This window comes from Molossus molossus, unplaced genomic scaffold (genome assembly GCF_014108415.1).
Source record: "Molossus molossus isolate mMolMol1 unplaced genomic scaffold, mMolMol1.p scaffold_m16_p_3, whole genome shotgun sequence".
Lineage (NCBI taxonomy): Eukaryota > Metazoa > Chordata > Mammalia > Chiroptera > Molossidae > Molossus > Molossus molossus.
Window position 1 is genome coordinate 11,938,558 of NW_023425366.1, and position 16,171 is coordinate 11,954,728.

Sequence of the window (16,171 nt, forward strand, 5' to 3'; positions counted from 1 at the left end):
TGAACAAAATATCAAAATTTTACCTAAAGACAAGATTACGTCAACTGATTTTTTTTCTTTTGCCTCGGGCTTTAATACAGCTTGACACAGCACTGTTAAAATGTTATTTATCTTAATTGCTGAGTTTTTTTGAACCTCCTTAAATTGTGTGCTTGAACCTGACCCTAGTCCTGGCCCTGCCTCAACCTGTATCTCACTCTATTACACAAAACTTAGCTCAAAATGGACCACACCTAAATGTAAAACATAAAACTTTCAGAAGAAAGCAAAGAATATCCGTGTGACTGGGTTTGTCAAGTTCTTAGATGCAACACCAAAAGTACATGCTATAAAAGAAAAAACCTGATAAATTAGACTTTATCAAAATATAATATTTTGCTTTCTAAAAGACGCTATTGAGAAAAAGTTTTTTAAAAAAAGCAACAGAGTGGAAGAAAATATTTGTAAATCATATATCTGAGAAAAAGAAAACTTGGCATGTAGAATATATACATAAAAGGACTCTCAAAACTCAACAGTAAGGAAACACACAACCTGACTTTAAAATGGTCAAAAATTTTGATTAGGTAGATTACCAAACATGACATAAAAATGGCAAATGAACACATGACAATATTCAGCAGCATGCGCCATTAGGAAAATGTAAATTATAACCATGATGAGATACTACGCCATACATATTAGAATGTATAAAGTTCAAAATGCCGACAATGCAGAATGTTGGTGAGGATGTGGAGAAAGGAAAATGCTTCCACCGTGGATGAGAACGCGACATGGTGCCCCTTGTAGATTGGCTCGGCATCTTCCTGTAAAATACACATGCACTCACCATGTGACCCAGCCCGCCTACTCTCAGGGGTTTACCCTAGAGAAATGAAAACTTATGATCATACAAAAAATTCTATATATGAACGCTTATAGCAGCTCTAGCCATAATCTATCAGAAAACTGGAAATAATCAAATGTCCTTTAACAAGTAAACAAACTGCAATACAGTGGAAAACTACTCAGAATCAGATGTCAGAAACTACTGATTCACAGAAATGATCTGGATGAAATCAAAGGCATTCATTCTGCAGAAAGAAGCCGGTCTAAAAGGTTACATCCTATAAGAGTGCACTTACAAGATGTCCTTGAAAAGGCAACACTGCAGTGACAGAGAAAGGCCAGGGACTGGAGCGGGGCAGGGGTGGGGTGGGAATGTCACTGGAGAGGACAGCACAGAGAAGTGTTTTGGGAACGATGGAACTGTTCAGTATCCTAATCGTGCTGATGGTGGCTCTATGAACCTATACATGTGTTAAAGAGCACAGAACTGTACACTTGAAACAGAGATTACTTTTACCGTATGGTTTTTTTAAATAATAAGCAAGAATCAGCACTAAACTAGTTCCTGTCATTTTTTCCTACCTAAAATATTTTCAGACTTCATAAGGAAGATATTAACAGTTAAAGCACCATGAAATCAATGGTTTCTTTTCTCTCTACACTCATGTGCCTACAGATGGGCAACTCAACTGTATTCTTCAAATCCTGAAACTACTGTCCTGGAACATCCATAGCATGAGACCTTTAGGAGCAATGAGAACCGAGAAGTAATCTCGTCAAGTCGCACTGCAACCAGCACCCCCTTGAAATGCAAGATTATTTTCTATCATAGCCCAATGCATCTTTTTTGTCAGTGATTAAAGAAAACACTTGAACAGAAAGTAGTACTGACTCATCACCATGCTTCTTGACAATGAAACATTGTCCTAATAGCCATGCTGGAAGTTAGCTCTGGACCCTGGATAGGGTGGTGCTGGAGAAATAACTATGTAACTGCTGTATCGGCAGATTTACACTAAAACGCCACCATCTCCTACTTACTCCCAGGCTCCCTATCAAATATTCACACACCTCTGAAGACGAACATACAACCAGTGCTCACATACCTGCCTTTCTGTTCTCAGTGAGCAAATGCTCTGTATACCTGTGTGTGACTACTTGGCTGTAGAAAAATGTATATAATAAATATGTTCACCAGGATGGATTTAGAATGTACATTGTTTAATCTTCCCAAGAAAATGAATTGTCATAAAATTCCATGAAGCTGACATTCTTTTTTCAAAATAATACATAATTCAAAGCAACTGCTGTTCTCTGGCCAACCAGTCGCCTGATGGCTCTTTCACAGAAATCAGATCATGGAAAGCTAGTTCATTCAGAGCCTGTTTTCTCCACCCTAGTGTGCTACACGTTAAGGAGGCTTCCCTGTAATTCAGAAGGCAGATAAATGCCAAATGCAGTCTTTCTTCCAAGTTCATTTTCAGTTGGCATTTGTACTGCTGATAGCCCAAGTTCCCTCTGTGTACCATTCCTCGTAAATCCTGACTGGGCAAGGGCACCATTTGACTCATTTCTAGAAAACTTTTAGAGGTGAGTCCTGCCTGAACTGGGGCTTTGTATCAGTCAGACAGGTCACTGGTGCGTTCACAGTAAGAAACGGAAGAACAGACGAGCTGCCGGGCTCCTTCAGGGACAAGCTTTCGCTGGCATGACTTCATTCATTCGCTTGCAGGGAATTTCCAGAGTAGGTATATCTATACTCAGACGTAAGAACAAAGATACATTCCAAAGCCAATTTCGAGGACTTCTGGAATATCCATCCATTTGAAAGGCCTTTCTGTTCTCCTGTGTGTACAGATAACGGAAGATGACAGCAGTCTGACTGGCCAGCATGTTCCCTACACTTATAAAAGAAGATAAGGAGCTAGTTTCATGGAGGGTCTATTACGTAATGGCCTGGTTATTCCCATTTATTCTTCCTCTTCAATCAATCTCTTTGGATTTAAAGTACCGATATTCTCCCCTAATAAGAACACAAAAAATTTTATGTGAAATAAAAGTGACAATACTTTCATTTTATATGGTATGTCACTTTATATGTTAACACATATGACAATATTCTTGGACATCAAATCGAATAATTTATATGTCATACCTGGGAATAATCTATGGGCGATGTGATTACATATGATATTTACTTTCATAATGACCTTTTCTAGATTGTCAGTTTCTTAGACTAAATATGTACCATTTTTATAATCAGAAAAATACAATTAAAATGCAAAATCTAATCTGATAGTCCTCATTGAAATGTATATATGAAGAATCAGATCCTATAAGGTGAGAAAAAAGAATGTAAACTCAAGTTCTCTTCAGAACTTCACCTAATTAAATAAAGAAGAAAACATAGTTGATATCTTCATGGAAACTTGTAGTGTTTTTTTAAGAAATAATTTTTTACACGATCTGGACCTCACTTTCTCCTCAATATATGAGTAAGCTATCTGTATAATCAGACATATGGGTCTTAAATAGGAAATTTTCCTTCCTTTTGGTAAATATATAAACTGTAACTTAATTTTAACAGTAAGTATATCTTTTCAACCAATACCCATAATAATATGGGGCATGAATACAGCTTGTAGTAAGTAAATAAATATAAATAACTAAATGAATAAATAAATAAATTAATTAATTAATTAATTCTGGTAGAAAAACTTCAAGTTCTGCCTTGGCCGGTTTGGCTCAGCGGTTGGAGCATCGGCCTGCGGTCTGGAGAGACCCGGGTTCGGTTCCCACTAGGGGCATCTGCCTCGGTTGCAGTTTGTCCCCGGCCCTGGTTGGGTTGTGCGGGTGGCAGCCACTCGATGTGTCCCTTTCATGTCGATGTTTCTCTCTCTCTCTCTCTCTCTCTTCCTCTCTCTCCCTCCCGCTCTATCTGAATAAAAATTGGAAAAATGTCCTGGGGTGAGGATAAAAACAAAACAAAACAAAAAAAACTTGAGAAAATAGATAGATCAAAGAGGCAGTTTAAAGTATTTTTAACATACCAGTCCACTATATAAACAGAAAACAATGTTGTCTGAAATGAACAGAAGACAACAAATCCTAAATCAATGATTTCAAAGTCCCCTGGAAGGTGTGTGGTTTGAAGTTCTCTCTCATCCACCTATTAAAACAGACCTCCAGATCTGTCTCCGGGTGTTTCTAAAGTAATTCTGTATGTGGTCCACTCCACTGGCTTACTGACCCTTCTCCTTGGTTTGCTTCCCTTCATCTGCTCAGTTTCTTAGGGCTCACTTTCTTTCTCTTTGTGCCCTCTCCATAATCTAACTAATCAGCAACCAACATTTCAACTATGAGCTGTAAGTGCTTCTCCCCAGTCTTCTTTCTCTTAAGCTCCAAACTCACCTATCCATCTACCCAGAGGTCCTACGGGCACTTCAGGTTCAACAGACCTACAACAGAGCTCACTGTCTTTCTTCCAAAACCTGCTTTCTTTTCTTTCCCTTTCCTTCCCTTCCCTTCCCTTTCTTTATCTCCAGAAGATTGATGCAGTCTCCCAAGTTATAAACTTCAGCCTCCATATATAAATGAACGCTGAATATTATAAATCTAACTTTCACACTTCAGTAAAAATTAACTGTTTTAAAACCTAGATCTGAAGGTGCCATTCCTTCGCTTTAAAAAAAAAAAAGCCACAACACAAAGTCACCTTCTTGTTATTGTAGCCAAGGACAGTCTGCCTTTTCATCTGTAGACATGTCTGCCTGCCTCCCTGTCCAGACACACCTTGCTCCACAACACACTTCAGTCCCCTGCACTCCCAAGCACAATCCTCCCTCAGGATCTGAGTGGGATGGTTCCGGGACCCCTGGCCCCCATACCAAAATCTGTGGCTGCTTTAGTCCCTTTTATAAAATGGCACAGTATTTGAAATCCTCCCATATACTTTAAACTATCTCTAGATTATTTATGAATCCTAATACAACATAAATGCTCTGTAAATAGTCATTATACTGTTTAGGGGTCAACATTCTGCAGTTTTTAAAAAATATTTTCAATCCAAGGCTGGTTGAATCCACAGTTCAAAGACCCATGGGTACAGAGGGCCATCCACTCATCCAGTATAGAGTGATCACACACTGTCCGTGACCAGGCAACTCTTCTGAACACTGAGGTATTGCAGTGAACAGAACAAAGTTTCTGCCCTCAGGGGCTCACGTCCGGTGGCCAGAGACAGACAAAAACAAACAAATACACAGTAGGCGAGACGGTGGCAAGTGCTACGCAGAACGATCTATCCAGAAAAGCAACTGGGAGCAACCCAGCAAATATATGTTCTGTGCACTACAGAGATCCAGCGTGTCTGCAAAGGTGCAATCGTGATCCTACTCCCTTTAATTTATTACGTTTTCATTTAAGTTACAATTTAAAAACACAACGCCAGGAATAATACTGAAATGGACAGTCGTCGAGAGGCTTAACAGAATAGCTCAATTATAATAATTTTATTTTTTGAGATTAAAGTTGATAGAATCAAGAATGTTTTTCTTTGATTCTAGTGTTTTAGTTGGCTCTCGGATGCACCCAAAAAAAGTATTATTAGTGCTGGCACATTTCAAATGACATCATGAGGTTAGGATCTATAAAACTTAAGTACTCAACTAGAATCAGTCTCATTGTTATTTCTGTATTGTCTCTCTAACTATACCATGGTTTCAGATTTAGGGCCTACAATTAAGACTCCAAAGTAATACTAGAACATTAGAGACAGAAGCTTTTTACTGGTGATTTAAAAACAGTTGTTCAATTGTCTGATTCATTTAAGTGCTTAATATGTCTCAAATGTTTACAAAGAGCTAAAACAACTGCAGAAACCTACATAAGAGCACTGTTTAAGATACAGGATATTACTAAAGAATTTGACAATGAGCCAAAGGAAATTTACGCAGACATTAATTGGCCTGTTTCATACACAGAATAGAACAATGATTTGCCTCACCATCTAAATGATAATACATACTTTAAAAGACTTTAAAGGAATTCAGATTTTCTTCTGCGAATCTTCACTATTATTATATTATTATATCATGTCCATTCTCAGGACAGGAATGAATGCGTGCTGGTGTTTTAGTGCTCCTATTAATTTGTAAAGAAAATTAAAGGGTTTGTTTGTTTGTTTGTTTGTTTTAGATGTAGAAGTTAAATCCACAATATCATAAATATACAAATAACTAAACAGAAATTAAGTTCATTGTGATGGAGAAAAATGCAATGGTTCATTGCTACCATTGCAAGGGGCCAGGTCTTATGTTCTATTTAAAAAACCAAAACCAAAACAAAAGATAGCCAACAGGCAAATTTCACTTCATTCTCAAGGCTGGGGGAAAAAGAATACACATACCGCATCCGTGATGTCTATTTCATACACCTTTTGGAAAGTCCTGCGCTCAAAGAAAACAAGTTTGCCGCTGCCACATCCCCTCTGAACAGATGTACCGGTTACTACGAGTTTATCATCTGGACTGAAACAGCAGTCAGTCCTACAGGAAAAAAAAGAGGGTATAAGTATAAGCTTATAACCCCACAACAGTGTAGCAATAATCTGTGGGTTAAATAAAACATAAGCAAGATCACTGTAATTAGAAGTAACTCTTGAATAGGACTTACAATAAGTCAAGCACTTAAATTAATTCACTTAATCTTCACAATAATCCTATGAGATAGCTATTATTACCCCCATTTTACTGATGAGAAAACTGAGGCAGAAGGGATTTAAAGGACCTTGTCCAAGATCACAACAATAAGCGCTACAGCTGGGATTCAAAGGTGGGCAGTCTGACTCCAGGATCTGTGCTGTTAACTTCGACACATGGGAATATTTTGTCATGTGAAGAGTGTGGGAAAACTCCACATAGACATCCACTGTATCTGTACTCAAATAGAAATTGTATGACTAATGTCTAAGTAGTGATTACTCTGACCAGTTTTGGAACTATTTTTTTTACCACCACCACTCAGATCATTTGAGTTTTGTCGAGTCAAGTACCATGAAATGAGGAGCAGGCTGCTCCGCTGGAACCTACTTGGTGGCTATGATTCAATAGCTTGTTACTGGAGGGCTGGCCACTGATCGTGAAGGATTTAAGTCCCGATTCAAACAAGTTATGTAGTTAGCATTACTTGTAGCAGGCATAACAGCTCAAAAAGTTCCCATCAGCTATAAACTCGTGTTTGTCCATCTGTGTGTCTCGATAGGTAAACGCCATGGGCAACAGGCCGTGTTAGGGTCGGCGCTGTTATCACACAGCTTCCTCCACCGCCGCTCCCTTACCCTCCCGTCCCTGCTGGTCATTATCTAACACAGACATGAAGACTGATTTCTACCAAAACAGAAAATGTGGCTTAGGCACCCACTGTAGGGCGTAGAGGTCATTCCACCTCAGCTGCCTCAGAGAATATCTAGGTGAGTTACTTGTCAACTTCATAGGACGGAGACAACAGTGTCCAGCTACCAGAGCAAGACAGTCTGAGCAAACCCAGGACACTGAATTACCGACTGAAGTGATGGTAAGAAAAGCTAAGAAAACAATATATAATAATGCTCACTAACTATAACAATTTGCTTTGGCAGCAAAGTGTTCAAATTTTAAAAGACAACGAAAATGTAGGCCCACCCTGCCGTTTATACAATAGTAAAAGAATAACTGAATCCCATAAAATATTTTTACTACTAAGACCTATGCACGCATCCAGTATATATACACAGACACATGAACACATATCATTTCAGCTTCAAAAAAAGTTTTATAGTCTGAAGAATGTGCAAAATGAAAAGAAAAAAATAAAATGCATTTTTAAAAACACCTATTTCAATCGCCCTTCAAATCCCTTTTCTAGAAGATCTGAGACATATGATATAAATTGACATAGAGGTGAATAAATTTTTTTCCATTCTCTTATGCTTATCAAATATTTAAAAATATGCTACTTACATTGGGAACATGGTGGGAAGACCTGAGGCTGAAAAAAGTGGCTTATTAAACTGTCGGATGTCCCATAATTTTAATGTATCATCACCTGATAGAGGAATAAGAAAAAAAAGACAGAAAGTGAATTGCGCAAAAATGAGGCAGCTCCAAGGTTAGAGTTTGCTCAACGCAGTGCTCGACCATCAGAAGCGGGGGAACGGGAGGGAGGGAGGCAGGCGGGGAGGCGCCCACGGCACGTTTCACTCTCTAACGGTGAGGGGAGCCTGAAAGCAGTAGTTGCGAGAACAGTGGAAGATATATGATGAGGAACTGGCCTTGTAGAAATTACTTTCCAGATTGATGGAGCATCTGTAGGTAGAAGAAATCCCGGAGAATCTACCCCGAAGAGTGATTTTAGAGCAGATGGTAGTTCCCCTGTGGTAGACTTGAGCATAACTTGACTTCTTAGGAGGATATTAATTTAACAGCCATCAGGACTGAAAATAGCTCAACTCACAACAGTCTTTCTCCCTTGAGTGTGTATGTGAAGCTGTCCATTAACATTGATGAGGCCACGTGAGTCCCTTCCCTCCAGCATAGCTGTACCTGTGGCTATCATTCTTCACTATGCTAGGGAGTACAACTGTTCCAAGCTATTCAAGGTATCATGGATATTCTTTTAAGAATCACTTTTTTATATTTCTGTGGGGCTACTAATTAATTCCTGACCATAACAAAAGCGAAAGCTCATGTAAGTGATGTCTTTGCTGTTCTTTCTCCCCAGAGTCCACAGCTGAGACTTGCCTCAACCCTTCGGGTCCAATAAGGAATCAGGATCAGGTGTGAGAGAGGTGAGTGGAGAGTTCAATAAAAATCCCCCCTCTCCCCAGCGACCCTTCCTCGGAAACCCAACTTTTGGCAGGTGCACTAAACCACACCAGGCTGGACTGGGACCTGCTTGTACTAGATGAACTTTGTAAGACTCACCTTTTAGTCTTTAAAAAAGGGTTTACTTATCCTTCCTTACAATTTTCAAACAGTAAGAAAACAGTAACCTCCATTGAACAGTTTAGCTGGCCTGGCAGGTTCTGGAGATCGTAGGAGCACCTTATAACACCCTGGGGACGCTGCTGAATGGACTTCCGTCTGCCAGTCTATGCGCCCAGGAAGGAATGATGGGATACAGTGTATATACTGTGTCAACGACTGACTCACTGTCCAGTAGCTTCAACAGGATGGAAGGGGGTGGTACGAACTATCACCAAAATGACGGACTGAAATGCAATTAGTCCTGCACTTCCAAGGGTGTGATTATCAACTGGGTAGAGGCTGGCCTATCTGAGAATCTTCTGGGAAGAATTTTCAAACTATGCTCCCCTCTTATTTCAAACTTCTCTCCTCACTGTCCCTTGGGGCTTTGGGTATACCACTCTAAAAATGCAAGACTGTACGAATTTCTAAGTAGAGCATTTATCATTTGAAAAACCTTCCGAGGGGATTCAGAAAGCTGCTTAGGGTAAGAACCACTGTTTGTAAGTAAAGAGTATATACAGTCTTAATTGAGAGTCATCTAGGACTCAAGCAACAGGTTAGAATGGATGGACCAAAATACATATTTGATACATATCCACCTTTGCCATGTATACTATGCACAGAAAATATGTGAACTTGTGCTTTGATTTAGTTGACAGTCTTCTTTGAAGGAAGGAGAATCTCAGTGGAATTCCTGGGGGTAAAAGGACCTGGACGGTTAAAATGGGGGGAAAGCCGTGCACATCTCGTTTCTCCGCCTCACCTCCACCACCCGTACCCCAGGCTGTAAAATCCTCTCGGAGAAGCAGCCCTGAGGATACTGTTCATAGTTCATAGCCGTCACCTAGCATAAGGTTGGCTTAGAGTAATTGCTCAATAAACAGTAGCTGAGGAAGTGAATGAATGGCTACATGGAGCGTTGCTAGATAATGTGGCCCAGAATAAACACTGAACCCTTTATGTACCATGCAAGGCCTTCTGTAACATGGCTCCAACTCCTTGTCCTGCTGTTTCCTTTCTCTCCCCACGGTGGGCCTTCTGAAGACCCTCAGCCATGCCCCATACTTCCCCAGAACGCTCTGCTCATAAGTTGCCCTCACTATTCTTTCTATCAACACACAGCTTATTCTTGTGAGAAAGATTTAGCAAAAAATTAGAAACAACCTCTATTCAACCATATGAGTGTGGATAAGTAAACTTACAATAAGCCAACAAAGAGCTATGTAACTATTAAAAAATAACATCCATGTATACAACTTTTTAAAACTAAATTGAGTAGTGTTTGAACTGGGGGGAAAAAAAGTCATTAGTCAGCAAATAGAAGGCTTGGAAATACCAGACCCAGAATTATAAAATGGTATAAAAAATACAGAACATCATCTACAAAGTTCCATGAGGCAGAGGCAAAGTAATCTTCACAGGCTTCAAACTCAGAGAAGATTTGAAGCTAAATTTAAAACTTAGGCACAAAAGTACATATTTTCTAAATTTTACTTGATGCCTTTGTTGTCGTTGTTGTAATCCTTATCCGAGGATTTTTTTTTTTTTTAGAGAGAGTGGAAGGGAGGGAGGAAGAGAAAGAGAGAAACATCAATGTGAGAGAGATACATCAATTGGTCGCCTCCCACATGACCACAACCAGAGCCTGGGATTGAACCTGCAACCCAGGGCTGTTCCCTTGACCAGAATCAAACCCAACACCCTTCAGTCCATGGGCTGATGCTCTAATCACTGAGCAAACCAGCCAGTGCTTTATACCTATTAATAAAATAATACTGCCAGGTTGGGCATGCTTTTTAAATGGAAAAAATAATCACACTGTCAATGGTGCATTAATCGAAATATAGCAAGTTTTACTAAGTGCCAGGGTATTAGTGGAACATGTGCTAGAGTTAAATATGATCATCTTATGTATAGAAACACATCAGAAAGGTCATTTTCAACCTACCTCCACGAGAGGCAAGGACATTACCATCATAGGAAAAAGCCACACAAGAAGTGTCTGTGCCCGGATCATGTGCCTGTTTATAATGGAATTTTGGATGAACCTGTGTAAGAAGAAAGCAAAGTGTTAACATCTCATCAGAATTCAGATGAGAGCACTTTTGTGGCAAGAATTTTTCACTTTATCATCCAGTAAAATGATATACATTTGTCTACATGTAAAATATTAATTTTGCCTGATTGTGGTTTTCTTTATTCTGGGAAAAAATATTTCAAAACGCTTTTAATAGCATGCCATTGGTTTAATAAGAGGCAAAAAAAGAGATTAGGGGAGTCTCAGTAGAAGATATTCTCCAGACTGCCTTAGAAAGCTCTGAACAACTCAAGATAACTGCAGCACTTACAACGTACATTATATAGTTATCGGGACCATTTCTTATAGTTATCTGAAAGTAAATATAAATAAAAATCACAACTGAACATATTATTTATTGAGTCCAAAACCTCACTGTACACCTACTAGACAGATACTGTGCCCATGGTTGTAGGTCTTGAACGATCTTCAATGTGCCTGTAGGATAATGTCGCTGGTGGTGATAATGATGACAGCTAACCCTTTCACAATGCTTATCATAACCTAGGTTATTATCTTGCTGATTTAATTCTCGCAATCACGCTACACGTTAGGTTCTACCATTATCATCTCCATTTGAAGCACAGAGACCTGAGTAGCTTGTCCAAAGTCACACATCTAGTAAGTGGTAGAGCTGGGAGTCTGAACCAAAAAGCCTGCTCTTAAACACTATATTATACTCCTCTCCTCATGTATGTTAGTAGTCTTTTCCATTCCAATGCCACTTATACACAGACATAAAAGTAATTCTACTACACTAATCTTGCCACTCAGTTATGATTCAGTAACCAGCACAGGCCAAAGTACTAGAGAGTCAATCACCCCAGATCCATCAAGCTGGATATTTCCAGAGTGAATGGACAGGGACATTACTAGTAATAACATTACTAGTAATGACATCACCCCTTCCATGGGTCCTGCACAAACCCTAACAAAGAACGAGTCACAGAACAGCTCATGTATGTCAGCCTCCCAACAGTAGCGCTGATACCCCATTACTGAGCTTCAATCTAAAAGTTCCCAATAGTGAAGAGTACACTACCTCACAAAAACAGGCAGTTTTGTGTTTGCTTGTTTTAAATACCTTGTCAATAGTTAAAAATGTCCTTTCTCTTCCTCTGGATTACAGTATTAGAAATTTGTATTAAAGACAGTTATCGCCCGGCAGGTGTGGCTCAGTGGATGAGCGTCGACCATGCACCAAGAGGACACCAGTTCAATTCCCATTCAGGGAACATGCCCAGGCTGTGGGCCCTATCCCCACTGGGGAGCATGCAGGAGGTGGCCAATCGATGTTCTCCCTCATCAATGTTTCTATCTCTCGCTCCCTCCCTCTCCCTTTCTCTCTCCCTAAAATCAATAAAGAAAACAAATTTTTCTTTTAAAAAGACAGTTATGCTTCTACCTTTCATGGATACAAGTAATTCATGGATTCAACTTTTTTTTATTAAGCATCAACTATGGCAGACACAGTTTAAGCAGAGAAACACACATATACTGAGATAGACATACCTTCCCCCTCAGAGCTGAGTGTCCCCTTAAAGGATATGAATGAGTTTACAAAATGAGAGGTGGTACAGAGCAATCCCTGAGCACCGAAGAGAGGCTCCAACCCAAACTTGAGAACGGGGGGAAAAAGGAGCAAAAAGAAATCAGAGACCCAGTGGATAAAGTAGGAATTAGCAGAAGAGGAAGCAAGATGCAGGGAAAAGAGTCGTGGTCCAGTCAGAGAGCACGGCACTGTGGTCAGACCCCTAAGACCTCCGTCCTGGGTGCAATGCCCATGATATGGTACTTTACATGGCAAAAGGGACTTCGCAGGTATATTGAAGGTTAATAATGAGCTGATCTTAAGATGAGGAGATGATCCATCAGTCGGTTGCTCCTGGATGAGTACCCAGGTGGGAACGAGTAGTCACATAAGTACTTAAAAGAAGAGCTTTCTCCCGGCTGAGGACAGAAGAGGGGGCCATCGAGAAGAGCAAATCAGAGAGACGCAGAGAAGGACAAGTGTTCGACATGCCACTGTTGACTTAAAGATGTGTCAAGGAAACAGAGATCTTGATTCTGCCAATAACCAGTAAGCCTGAAAGAGGACCTGGGGTCCCTGATGAGAGCCACAGCCCAGGCCAATACTGTGATTTTAGCCTGGTGACACCCTAAGAAGAGAATCCAACCCACCATGCCAGGCTTCTTATCTACAGAAACTGAAGTAATAAATTGGTATTTTTAAGCCACTAAATGTGTGGAGATTGGTTAAGAAGCAACGGGGAACGAGCACACGCACACTGAAAGGCCCTACGGGGACAGAGCTGGATGCCTTCGGAGAATGGAAAGCAGTTACCCACTGGCGGAGGGAAGGAGGTGGGGTGCCCTGTGACCAGGCGCAGAGCACGCCCTGAGCAGAGCAGGCAGAGTGAGGGCTGGGGCTCTGCCCTGAAGGCAAAGGGAGCTGCCAAGTCTCCCGGCGGGAGTAACAGGACTGGGCTTGCTTACTTTAAAAAGACGGAAATACTTTGTTCCTCGGAAAAACAAAACCCTGTTACCAATCTCCACAAGAAAAATTTGCCACCTCGTCAGATTTCATCAAGTCGTAAACTACTGAACTGTAAAAAACACTTTTGAAAGATATTGTAGTGGTAACAGATTACCAAAAAGTCTCCTGTACCTAAATGTGGACGCTCAGTGAAATGAACTTGGTTCTTTGATCATCTGTTTTAAATGTTTTGTTTTTAATGCTAACAAACACAAAGGCACATCTAAACAGAAGGACGCCCCACGTCATGAGAGGCGAGGCAACATGGTGCGGCACAGAGGCAGCGGGCCAGGGCCAGGAGATACAAACTCCAGGCTTAATTCAGGCAAAAACCAGCAGTGTGACCAGGGACAAATTACTTAGCCTTCCCAGCTCATAAGCCCATCTTCTATAAAGTAAATGATTGCATTAGAGATTTCTAAGGTCAATTCCAGCAATATAATTCTTTTTTTTTAATCCTCATTCGAGGATATTTTTCTGTTTATCTTCAGATAGAGTGGAAGGTGGTAGTTGGGAGAGATAGAGATAGAGATAGAGAGAGAGAGAGAGAGAGAGAGAAAGAGAGAGAGAGAGAGAGAAACATCAATGTGAGAGAAACACATCTATTGGCTGCCTCCCACACGACCCCCTCCAGGACCAGGGATGAACCACAACCAAGGTACATGCCCCTGGCCAGAATTGAACCCGTGACTCTTTGGTACACAAGCTGACACTCTAACCACTGAGCCAAACTGACCAGGGATTCTTTTTATTTTTTATTTTTAATACTCACCAAGGATATATTTAGTGATTTTTAGAAATAGAGGAAGGTGGAGGGGAGGGGGAGAGAGAAACGTCAAGAGAGGCATCAATCGGTTGCCCCTGGTATGTGCCCTGACTGGAGATCGAACCTACAACTTTTGGTGTACTGGATGATGTTCCAAACAACTGAGCCACCCAGCTGGGGCTAGCAATATGATTCTTAAGGAAAAGACAAAACCTGACAAATACATAATATTTTATAATCTGACTAACTGATCAATATGTACTTTTTATTATTAATAGGAAAAATAGACCTTGAATGCCAATATTAAAAAATATAAATCCACATACACACATATGCCAGTAAAGCAGGATAAGGAACTTTAAAAGGTGTAGAATCCATAGGCATCATATCACAAGCCTCAGCATGAGCCAGGAGCAAGCAGGGAGCTCCATCTGACCGTCTAAGTGCAACCCTGTGGCTCCAGGGAGGGGACGAGCGGGGGCTGGGAATCTGCTGCTCCCTGACCGGTCTTGCTTCCCCTGTGCTTTTTACTTTCCTGAGTGAGGTTCTAGGGTTTAAAGGATAAGGCCATGTGGTGCTCAGTGAAGAAAAAGGGATCTGTTTCAAAACTTAAGAAAAGATTCTGCTGAATCTTACAGGTGACAGTGTAAATACAATACCATGAACTGGATGGGAGATGGGATTCTGACCAAAGGTGATTTGCCTTGATCTAATAAAAACTGCCTTTACTGAACATTCATCTGCTACACTTTTATGTCTCCTCATGTAGGTACTACTTTAAAGGGTCATTATATTGGAGGTTGGGTGTTTCAAAAGTTTGACAATTCAGTATTTATAATGCAGAAAGAGTGAATATGCCACAAAATAAGACCCTCCCTGTCTCCCTGATGTCCCCTGATATTTTCTATCACTGTATGGATTTACATCGTAGTGCAACATCCTTTAAAGTAACAACAAATGGCAGCATATTAATATTTCAAGGACAGGGAGAGATTGCACTCAGAATAATCAAATCTATTTCCTCTTTTAAAGGAACTAATGAAATAAAGAGCCAAAATATCTTTACATGAGATGGACAGCTCACAGATTTTGTGTCAAAAGTGCTCTTTTATTACTCACTTCACTTTAACCAGCAACAAAAGTTTAATTATTAAATAAAATAAATAGCCAGAGGGGATTTTTAACTGCATAGAACAGCGACACTTGACCAGTCTGTGATGACAAATACCCTCGCACTCTGAAACAAAGTCAACCTGGCTGAAAACACAATTCGGAAATCCAGAGCTGCACCTGTCCTGTACCTGTTTTTATAATCAATGACCCTAGGCACAGAGCACGGTCCTTCAGGGAAACTGAGCTATTAACTCCTTTTATACGGGTTTCCTATTTCTAGGAGTGCCTGATGTTATGATTTGGAGAGTACTGAGTCTCAGATGTTCACACTGATGGAAAATGCAAGCACAAAAACCTAGAATTTTAAAGGCCTTCTCTGAGATCATCCAGTACAAATACCCAAATGGTAAACCTGTCCCTAAAGCCCTTCTGAGCAGATGGTCATGGAGCCCGCCCCTTGCTGTACAGGTAACAAGCAGCGTCAGTCCATTTCTATGGCTCTGACTGGCAACACCTTTCTTAAAATGGGTCCAAGATGCCCTCCTTCTAACATCTACTTGTAAGTCCTGGTCCTGCCTTCTGTGGACTAATTTTGGTTTTTCTTCTCCAATGCAGTCTGCCAAATTCTCAAAGAGAAATGTGATGTCTTCTACAAAGTCTTTTATTTGAAGTATTCCACAATGTCTGTCACTTCCTGAAATTCAAAGTCTTTCATTCTTGAAATCCTAAATTGCCCACACATTTTGTGGCGGTACCAATGGTCCATGAGTTGACATCTAGCGTCTGCCTGGATCCCAACATCCACCTATTGCTGTGATGTGTGTTCATCAGTTCAAGAGGAAAAA

General features: G+C 40.4%; 1 protein-coding gene and 1 long non-coding RNA gene across 5 annotated transcripts in view; one reads left to right on the plus strand and one right to left on the minus strand.

Moving 5' to 3' along the window:
* WDR70 (WD repeat domain 70) overlaps positions 1-16,171 on the minus strand; it is a 298,472-nt gene that overhangs the window by 34,209 nt on the left and 248,092 nt on the right. For all 3 annotated transcript variants that reach the window (XM_036280095.1, XM_036280098.1, XM_036280096.1), the window contains exons 11-13: positions 10,783-10,882; positions 7,827-7,911; positions 6,236-6,374 (exon numbers count right to left, since the gene is read on the minus strand). In XM_036280095.1, the coding sequence (XP_036135988.1) occupies positions 6,236-6,374; positions 7,827-7,911; positions 10,783-10,882 (324 nt within the window). The remainder of the gene's footprint in view (positions 1-6,235; positions 6,375-7,826; positions 7,912-10,782; positions 10,883-16,171) is intronic.
* LOC118642363 lies at positions 7,283-16,142 on the plus strand. Of its 2 annotated transcripts, XR_004961693.1 has the most exons (4): positions 7,283-7,401; positions 8,587-8,653; positions 15,607-15,794; positions 15,942-16,142. It is a non-coding gene; the product is annotated as an uncharacterized LOC118642363 (long non-coding RNA). The 2 variants fall into 2 exon arrangements; XR_004961694.1 differs by lacking the exons at positions 15,607-15,794; positions 15,942-16,142 and adding an exon at positions 12,080-12,118.